At 57.2% G+C, this 9792-nt stretch overlaps 1 protein-coding gene across 1 annotated transcript; it reads left to right on the top strand.

Annotated features, from left to right (window-relative positions):
• The first annotated feature begins 4626 nt into the window (after positions 1–4626).
• SIVA1 (SIVA1 apoptosis inducing factor) lies at positions 4627–9666 on the top strand. The gene is made up of 4 exons (XM_066273974.1): positions 4627–4965; positions 6883–7077; positions 7688–7844; positions 9473–9666. Exons 1-4 carry the CDS (start codon positions 4848–4850, stop codon positions 9528–9530), a joined length of 528 nt encoding a protein of 175 aa, XP_066130071.1. The 5' UTR covers positions 4627–4847; the 3' UTR covers positions 9531–9666.
• The last annotated feature ends 126 nt before the right edge of the window (positions 9667–9792 follow it).

Raw genomic sequence — 9792 nt, 5'->3', positions numbered from 1 at the left:
TTTTTTACCACCTGAGACGGAGGCCATGGAGCTGTCCTCAGCGCGCTGGGTTAACTCACTCCAATTAAGCCATGGCTGCAGGAGGGAAGGAGAAGAAAAAGAGAGAGAAGGGGGGGAAGGGTGGAGAAGCAGGTGGGCACTTCTCCTGTGTGCCCTGGCTGGGAATCGAACCCGGGACATCCACACGCTGGGCCGACGCTCTACCACTGAGCCAACCAGCCAGGGCCACCACCAAGACTTTGCCATAACAACAGTCTGAGTGACATGCTCACTAAGCTGGGCAGTTTGCTCAGAACCAGCCCCCATAAGAGACGCCACGACAGCAAGTGTGTTTTCCAAAACCAAGCAGTTAAAAGATTTCTCTCTAGAGCCCGAGCCCCCCACCCTCTCCGCGGGGTGGTGGAGCCACCCTGCCCCCGCCCCCGTCTCTGCAGGTCCTCACCTGGCTGTCTCCAGGTCTCAGCAGATGGACCAGGCATGCTCCCTGCTGTGCCACCCCCTCCCAGACTGGTCAGCCTCCTTAGCAGCTCTTCAGGGTTCAGGGTAGATTGAGCAAAACAGCGGCTCTTTCTGTATCACTTCGAAAGGAAAAGAACTCCACGGAGAGGGCCAGAGTCAGCCGGGGCGGGGCCGGGCTCCGGGCTTTTTGGCACCGAGCGTGTCAGCTGGCTTCACTGAAGTCGGTTCGAGTCTCTGGTGTGGAGACATGGATTCCCGGGGACACCACCAGGCTAGCAAACATCTCCAACAGGGTCCAGGGTGGCTGCAGCAGCAGGTGGCTCCGTGGGGCGGAGGTGACAGGCCCACACAGACACAGTCTTGGAGTTTCTGGAGAACTATTTCCTCCCTTCCATGATACAGCGAGCGAGCGAGAGAGAGAGAGAGAGAGAGAGAGAGTTGAAGGGAGAAAGCCCTGAGGCAGGTGAGCTCTGGGGACCCTGGCCACTCATGACCTCTGGGAAACAGCTTCTCCTTCTGAGATGACCCTCTGGTAGCATCTTGCTATAGACTCAGATGGGGCGATTCTGACAACCAACCAGAGTCAGCATTTTTCAAAAGAGAGAGACATCACTTCACTCTGCAGAGAGAGAGAGACCAGCCTGGCCTTGGGAGCCACAGGAAGCTGTTTTCGTCTGGATTCTGCAGTGGCTGCTAACCCCCTCTGCTTAGACACAGGCTGGTGCTGTGCCTCCTCCATGCTGGGACAGAACCTTCCAGAGGAAGCCCCAGGCCATGGCATGGAGCATGTCGCCAGAAAGAAGACTGGAGACTTTGCAGATGGAAAAGAGATTTTATCCAGGCCTGAGGACATGCTCCAGAGCAGAGCTCCAAGAAGCTTTGAAAGGGTCTGACGACAGGCCCAGGAGGGGTGCCCAGGGAGGCAGGAGGACAGAGGGAAGGTCAGGTGTTGTCCTGACCACACCTGCAGTTTCAGTGAGACCCAGGCGCTCCAGGGTGAGCAGTTTTACGTCAGCAGCAGAGAATGTGCAGATAAGGCTGGGTCTCAAGCCCTGGAGTCCTGGCGTCTGGAAAGAGGTCTGAAAGTAATTATTTTGAAACTTTCTATCAAGATGTAGCAAGAACAGGCAGGACGTCTATCCTAATTTATCTTTGTAATTGGGACTGTTAGACAGTGTACATGGCCAGCCCCAGCCCCACGGAAGGTCTTGGTTAGGAATGCCCTGTGTCCCCTCGGTCACTGATCAGCTGGGAGAAGCTTAGACACCCTTTCCTGGCTCATGTGTCTGCACATGTTTTCCAGGTGAAAGGACATGAACTTAGAGAAGAAAACAATTCTTCCCCAGCACCGACTTTCTCACTCATGGGGGACGGGAAGCTGTGTCCTGAGGGGTGGGTTCATACAGACAGCGCCGTTTTTTCAGAATCAGATATCAGATATTCTGAGTCATGATAATAATGTGCTCTCTGTACTTTGCACCAATAACACAGCCCCAAGACAGACAAGCTCAGAGTGGTCTCAGTCCTATACGTGAAGAAAAGACAAATAAGAGATTTGGTAATGTTGTTTAATAAAATGTGCTGTTTTTTTTCCCAGCCCTTTGGGAAGTTGCCAGTTTCCTTAGAATTAAACACTACTCTGCCCACTCCAAGCCATCCCACTCCTGGGCATTGGCCACAAGGAATGAACACAGGCATCCAGAAAGAAAGAAAGCGTGTTCCTTCCTCAGTGCGTGAATAGCCACTTCCATACAGAACGTCCAACTTTCTGAAGCCAGCTATGCCCGTTGGCAAATGCTTTGCATGAGCTCAGGTCCTGGCCAGCCTGGAGGGACCCCCATCCTGGGGAGGGCAGGTCTCCTGACTCTGAGCTTCTCCTTCTGTGATGTTGGTCCCACCAGAGGACAGGGACACTGTTGGCTCAACTCAGCACCACCCCTAAAAGTCTAGCACAGAGGTTGGCACTTGGGGGCTAAATTGTGTCCCCCTAAAATTCATGTTGAAGTCCCAACTCCCAGTTCCTCAGAATGTGACCGTATTTGGAGATTGGGTCTTTAAAGAGGTGACTCAGTTTGCCCCAGTTTTATCGACAGACATAATTGCTACATAACATAATTGACATATTATTTAGACCTTAATTGTTAGTTAAGCTGTGCAGTGTGATGACCAGATGTTGCAAAACATTTACCGGAATAAGGTTCATGAGCACTGTTTTTTTATTGTGACGGCGAGAACATTTAAGATCTCCTCTCATAGCAACTTTCAAGTACACAAGTACTGTGTTAACTGTCGTCACCGTGCTGTACCTTAGCTCCATCGTGTCACCAACGGAGGAGTTCTTGCCACCTCCCCTTTACGTAGACATCAGGAGAGGAGGCAAAACAGATTCAAAAGAAGAGGGTTACTGGAAACAAGGTGAAGGGAAAGGAGGAAGGGGGCGGTTGATGCAGATGCAGAGCACACAATAACACAGAGTGTGGCTCCCCAGCTGCTGCTGGGTCTGGCTTACCCAGGGCTGGGTTCTCCACGCAGGCGCAGAGCGGAGCTCTTTTCTTTACGGGTTCACAGGATGGAGATCTTTGGGAGTACCTGAAGAAAACTTTAAAGTTATCTAGGAGAAACTTTTTAAAAATAACTGAAATATATTCCTATCCATTTCAGAGAGGCTCAGACTATCTCAGACTGGATCTCATTCATCTTATAATTGGAAGTTTGTGCCCTTTGACCAACATCTTCTCTTCCCCACCCCCCACCCACCCTTACCCCCGGCTCCAGTCCCTGGTGACCACCTTCTACTCTCTGCTTCTGTGAGTTTGGTGATTTCAGATGCCATCTGGAAGTGAGATCATATGATATTTGTCTTTCTCTGTCTTAATTCACTTAGCATGATACCCTCTAGGTCCATTCATATGATTGCAAAGGGCAGGATATCCTTTTTAATGGCTGTGCAGTATTCCACTGTACATTTGCACCACCTCCTCTTCTTTATCCATTCCTCTGTGTATGGACACCTAGGTCTTGGCTACAGTGAATATGCCTCGGTGAGCACGTGGAGGGGCAAATGTCTCCTGGGGAAAGTGATTTCATTTCTTACCTATGCCTAGAAGTAAGATCACTGGGTCATATGGTCATTCTAGTTCAATTTTTTGAAGAACTCCGTGGTTTTTTTAAAAGCCATATGGGGTGGGTCCTAAGCCTAGTCGACTGGTGACCATATAAGACTAGGGATTAGGAGACAGACTCACAGAGGAACAACCATGTGAGGACACTAGGAGAAGGTGGTCGTCCACATGCCAGGGAGAGACGCCCTTGAAGGAACCAGCCCTGCAACACTTCAGCTGGGACCTCCAGCTCCAGGGCTGGGGACAGTGTCCTGTGAGAGCCCCGCAGGTCAGGCGGTGGCACTACCGCCAAGCGAGCAAATACACCAGTCCAGTGGGCACTGGACAAATCGTCTTAAAGTTAGGCTGGAACATAGAGCTGACAACATTCACTTTTTAAATTAAATTTATTGAGATAACACGGGTTAATAAGATTATATAAGTTTCAAATACAGTATTATAACATCATTATAGTACATTATCTCTATAATACATCGCGCACCTGGGGTTTAGACCCTAGCGGAAGTGACGTCATGTGCGACGTAAGTCAGACCAAGACGTCAGCTGTCGTCACCGGAAGTGCATTACAGAGGAGCGGGGGTAAAAACCTGGAGGGAGGCCGCGGTGCGGCCGAGCCTGACGGAGCGGCTCTGGGGAGGCACTTCCAGGCAAGGGAGGAATCGAGCACGGCGACCAGCCGATGGCCCCGCAGCTCCGTCACAACAGCCGCGACGGCGTCGCGGTGCCGGACGTGACGTCAGACTTGCTCCGGGATTGGGTCTTAAGCATAAGTGTGCATGTGTGTGCGTACGTCATTATTCACTTCCGCGAGGAAGGGAATTCCGACAAAGTGAAAGTTAGGAGAAAAGGAATCGTTCTCCATTCTTAACTCCGGTGACTTAAACGAGGGTATACATCCAATTTCGACAGTTGTTTACCAGCCAAAAGGAAAAAGCTGAGACCCCGCCCCTGCGCCCCCGTCGTCTCCGGCCTATCCCGCGCCGCGCCTCTCGCGAGTCCCGCCCCCACTGCTGCCTTCGGCCTATCGCGCAGCGCGCCTCGTACAGGGCGCGCTCCCGGCGCGCGGGTAGCGCCTTCCACCGGTCGATCCCACGCCGCGTGCGCACGGCCCCGCCCTCTCCTAGCCCGGGTGAGCCCCCTCGGGCCCCGGCCTTTTCCCGCGCCGCGCGCAAGGCCCCGCCCCCCGCCCTGCGAGGGGGTTGGGGCGCGCCTGTGGCGTCACGAGCGCGGCGAGGCGCGGACGCAGAGCTCCTTGGGCCCGCGGCGATGCCCAAGCGGGGCTGCCCCTTTGGGGACGCGGCCCCGCTGCAGCTGAAGGTCCGCGTGGGCTGGAAGGAACTGGGCCGCGGCGTGTGCGCCGAGCGTTACTCGCGGGAGATCTTCGGTGAGTGCGGAGTAGGGCTTCCCCCCTGCGACGCGGGGTTTTGGACAGGAGGTCCCCATAGGTCGTGCCCCCCGGGAGCTGGGAGACCCGGACCAGCCGGGAGGCCGGGGGTGGGGAGCCGTGAGTGGGACAGGAACGCGCCCGCGTCCACCTGCGGTGGCCACAACCCGTAAAAAGGGTCCTGCCTCCCCGAGCGAGCGGCCTCGGTAGGGTGCCGCCTCCGGGCTTGCATTCTGCGGGGATGCCGAACTCTCGGAATGGCTAGTCCTGGTCTGGCTGGCACTGAGAGCCTCTCGGGCCCAGGGAGAGGTCGAGAAGTGGGGCGTCGCGGGTGGGCTAAGCCGGCAGAAGTGCCCGTTCTCACTGGGCGGTATTTGAGGAGCGCGCCCTCCCTGCTGGGCACTGCGGCTGCGCGGGAGACTCCGCCTTCCAGGAGCTCCTGGTCCAGGGGTGGCACCGGCTGGAGAAGGGATGCCCAGAGATGATCCCGGCACGCACAGGTCGCTGCGGGACCAGCTGCAGGGTGTCGGAGGTCTCGGGGAGGAACGGAGCCTCAGCCGCATTCTGCAGGCAGAGAGGAAAGGGACGGAGATCCCAGCAGATGGAACAGCTTGTGCCAAGGCCAGGGCGCAGGAGTTGCAGTGAAATTAGTAGGATTCCGTGTGGCTGGAAGGTGCAATTGGGTACCTCACTGTTATTGACCCGTCGGTTTGGGCTGGTTGGTGCTCTGGGGCAGCAACAACGTGGAGCTTACCTTACCAAGAGATTAGGGACACAAGTTTGTACCCACTGAACTGATAAGCCACCCTGGATGTTTGTAACTGAGTGGGCTGCTGTGTGTTGGGGACTTGGGGAAGAGCCCGCATAGGGAGATCCTGGTTCTCTTTTCCTGGGGCTCCTGTCCACCCAGCAACCACCCCCTGCAGCTGCTCTGCCTTTTGTTTCCTTGTACCAGGGGCTGTAAGCACAGCTGCTGCTTTCTGAGGTCATGCTAGGGACGTAAATGAGTGAAGCAGCTCTGGGGACTAGGGCTGAACTACAAGTGTGTGCCTGCCGTAGGGACATTCAAAGCTGTGCCCACGACAAGAACTAGAAATAGGAACCGAAGCACTCTTGTTCTTGACCCTCTCCCTCGGCCACCATCTGGAGCGTGTGCAGGGAGGGCCCCGTGCCTTGCAGGTCTGTGAGGGAGGGTGCTGGGCTCCCTGGGCACTACATAAGATGGATAGGTCACCCAGTGTGAATCTGTGTCTCATGTGTAATGAGTTCCAAGCTTGAGATCTTGAAGAGAAGCGTTATCCTCACAGCGTTACCCCTAACCCCATTCCCAACCCATTGTGAGTGCGAGGGTCACAGGAGGGCTTCTAAGCTGGAGGAGGAGCTGGGTGTGGCCAGACTGTCATCAGCTGCTGAAGGATAACTGTTCTGGTCAGTTTCACCCAGAGCGCCAGCTTCTAGCCTTACCAGGAGAGCCAGCAGATGGGCAGTGAGTGAAGAGGGTGCGCACCAGCCTGGGCTTGGAGGCCCAGCTCTGAGCCTCTGCCTGTGAATTTGTCTTCTGTAGCACAGAGCTCCTCTGTGCTGGACGGAGCCAGCTTGTGGGGTGCTGGGGAGCAGGGAAGCAGTGGGGAGGTGAGACCACGCCTTGAGAGAGCCGGGAGGGAAATGAGCAGAGTGCCCGATGGAGCCCAGATGGGGCTGCAGGGTCCCAAACCTTCCTGTGAGAGGTGGCAGCTGAGCCCGGGGAGGGAAGGCTGGGCGGCAGAGTGGACCTAGTTCGCTAGGGACAAGTCGCTGGGGGCTGGGAACGGGAGGACAGAGCTTAGAGGGGGCCTCGCCACACCTGGCTTGAAGGATGAAATGGCTGTGAGGGTTTGCACACGTCGCAGTGCGAACAGGACTGCTTTGTCTCCCCAGAGAGGACCAGACAGCTCCTTTTCCGTGGGGCCCAGGCCTACATGGACCGTGTGTGGGAGGACGGCTGTGCCGTGGTTGAACTGCCAGAATCCCCAAAGCCGGGCCCCATGGAAGCCCCTCGGGCCATGCGTGGGCAGATGCTGATCGGACTGGATGGCCGGTTGATCAGGAGGGGAGCCCAGGCCTGCGAAGCTGGTGAGTGGGGCTGACGGGGGGTTCTTCCCAGAGGCACACTAGGGACAGACGTGGTGCCGTGCCACCACCTGAGACTGTCTGCCCAGCAGGAGGCCCCTGGTGTGGAGGCTCTGCCACACCAACATTTGAGTCTAGGAGTTAACAGCCGCTCCTAACTGTCGAGTAGAAAAGAACAGAGGTCATGTCTGGGTGGGAACAGCCCAGTCATATGTCAGGTGTGCATCTCAGACTGTTACCTGTGTTGCTGGTTGTGGTCCCCAGCCCCCTTTTTCCCCCCGGGTCTGGGCAGGCCCTGGGAGCTTCTGTTCATCTGTGACACGGGCAAGACACAGGGGGACTAAAGCCGAGAGACTCCCAATCCGAGCAGGGGACCGCTGCCCTGCCGGCACTGACTCCCACAGTGCAGGGGTTTGGTAGCAGGAGTTACAAAGCCACCGGTCTCTCCCTCGGGAAGCAGGGCTGAGTGCCGTGCCTCCTGACAGGTGCTCGTGAGGTCCCGCAAGGGCAGGTACCGGAGGAGGGTTGCCTGTCCACGGGGGAGGCAGTGGCTGCACAGCCTCCAGCACCACAGGCCCCCACCGGGCTGACAGGCGCTGTTTCTTCCTCACAGACACGTCTGGGGCAGCGTCCAGAGCCTGCTCCTCGTGCGTGCGAGCTGTGGACGGGACAGCCGTGTGCGGCCAGTGTGAGCGCGCCCTGTGCGGGCGGTGCGTGCGCACCTGCAGTGGCTGTGGGGCCGTGTCCTGCGCCCTGTGCGCCCTTGTGGAGTAAGTACTGGACCCGTGGGGTGGGGGTGTTGGAAGACTGTCGGTGGTCGCGGAGACCAGAGTCACAGATGGCCAGCTCTGTCCCTGGTGTGGCCTGCTGTCTGCAGCCCTGGTGTTCAGTCCTTTAAGCCCTGACCGAAGGACTGCATGCCGCTTTGCCCTGTGGAGTACCCTCTGACGGGTGGCAGCAGGTGTGCTGTGCTGGTCCCCCATCTGGGTGGGAGTGTTGGGGGAGGGTTTGCTTGGCCTGTTACCTGCGTGCGTAAGCCCCACCGTAGCAGCTGTGCCCTGTAAGATGATGATGTGTCCCCCAAACAGACTTGAAGCTGGCTTTGACCCAACAATCTTCTAGTCGTTCTCGGGAAGTTAGAGAGCTGGCCGAGGGGAAGGGCAGCCAGGGTGGTGAGGGTGCCCTGGGGGAGGCTCCCGGGGGTGGGACCCGGGACCAGAACGCTCATGCCGCCCTGTTGTGGGTTATATGTCGAGTGAGTTATGCATATGACTTAATTTCACCAGCTCAGCTCTGTTTATGTGTGAACTGAAGGGCAGGGCCTCCTCACTTGAGGACTGGCACAGCAGAGGGGTGGCCCCTGATGCTGGAAACTTCCTCCTGCCGGCAGTGTCCTCGAGCAGCTCCCTGCCCATTTCCTGCCAGCTTCTGTTGCTTCTCCCTTTTACCCACAGAATTTACACTGCCACGGCCAAGCGGGCCGCCGGCCTCACGGTGCACACGCCCATTTCTCATGGCCACAGCCAAGGGTGGACTCTCTGTCCTGTTTTATAGACCAGCGACTTGCTCCAGGTCACAAGGCCAAACTGCTGCCCCCAGGCTTGGAAGCCAGACCGCGGGTCTCTGTGCCCACAGCCTTCTGTCCCCTCCCAGCTGCTTCAGGCACGACCCCGCCTTCCTGGTGTGACGGCGTCCTGTCCCCACCTGGTGTCCTCAGGCCCCCATCTCAGCTGCGGGGGGCTGGTTCACGGCGCACTGGCGGGCGACTTCTCTGGGAACCAGCTAGCTCACTCCTCTGCCTCCTTGGTGACATTGCACTCGAGGCCTTCCCTGGTTTCCTGTCGTGCGCTGTCATTTCTCTGCCTTTAGGACCTCTCCTGATGACCATCCTTTGCAACTCCCTGAATTTCCCCGTCTTTATCTTATCTGATGTGAACCGTGTGGTCCAGTAAACTCTAACTGGACACTGGAGGTTTCTGTGCAGCCGCCATCCAGTGTGACACCTGGCACGCGTCAGGTGGCCTTTATTCTCCCGCTCTGGGGCTGACGTCAGGTGGCACGCCGGCAGGTGGATCCTGGGGCTGTGGGAGGGTCTGCTCTGGGCCCCCAGCTCCCTGGGGTTGCTGGCACGCTTTGCTGGCGCCCCGCATCCTTATACCATCTCCTTCTGTGTGTGTGTCTCTCGTCACATGTTCTTTGTCTCAGGACAGCAGTCGTATGGGATTAGGGCCACCCTCCTGCAGGGGTCCTCCTCCAAATTCATGTCATCTGCAGCCCACAGCCCCATCTCCCAGTAAAGCCGCCGGCCTGGGGGTTAGCACCTCAACATGTAAACTGGGGGGGGGGGACCCAGCTCAGCCCCTGACCGCAGTTCTTCTGTCTCCCTGCAATGTCACAGCTGCAGTGACGTCCACGAGAAGGTGCTGTGTACTGGCTGTGCTGTGTTCGAAGCGTGAGGGCCAGAGAGGGCGGCAGCCTCGCCCAGACGACCTCTGACCTCTGTGGTGTCGATGCCAGGGACCATGGGGGGCTCTCCGGTTGATACTTTGTACTCCTGATGACAGAGTCAATAAATCCTGTATATTTGGCTGACAGGACTCAGGGTGCAGTCCTGGGGCGTGCAGCGGGCTTGCTGCCAGAGGAGTCGGGACCTCTGTGCCACGCAGGCAGCTCACACAGTGCCCGCTGAGCTGCATGGACGTCTCAGCGACTGGAACT

This window comes from Saccopteryx bilineata, chromosome 4 (assembly GCF_036850765.1).
Source record: "Saccopteryx bilineata isolate mSacBil1 chromosome 4, mSacBil1_pri_phased_curated, whole genome shotgun sequence".
NCBI lineage: Eukaryota > Metazoa > Chordata > Mammalia > Chiroptera > Emballonuridae > Saccopteryx > Saccopteryx bilineata.
The sequence above is the reverse complement of the archived record's forward strand: the minus strand, read 5'-3'. Positions and strand labels throughout refer to the sequence as shown.

Coding starts and splice junctions, on each gene's coding strand:
- SIVA1 (XM_066273974.1), top strand. CDS start 4,848: ATGCCCAAGCGGGGCTGCCCCTTTGGGGACGCGGCCCCGCTGCAGCTG. Junction 7,078..7,687: donor AGCCCAGGCCTGCGAAGCTG/GTGAGTGGGGCT, acceptor TCTTCCTCACAG/ACACGTCTGGGGCAGCGTCC. Junction 7,845..9,472: donor GCCCTGTGCGCCCTTGTGGA/GTAAGTACTGGA, acceptor GCAATGTCACAG/CTGCAGTGACGTCCACGAGA.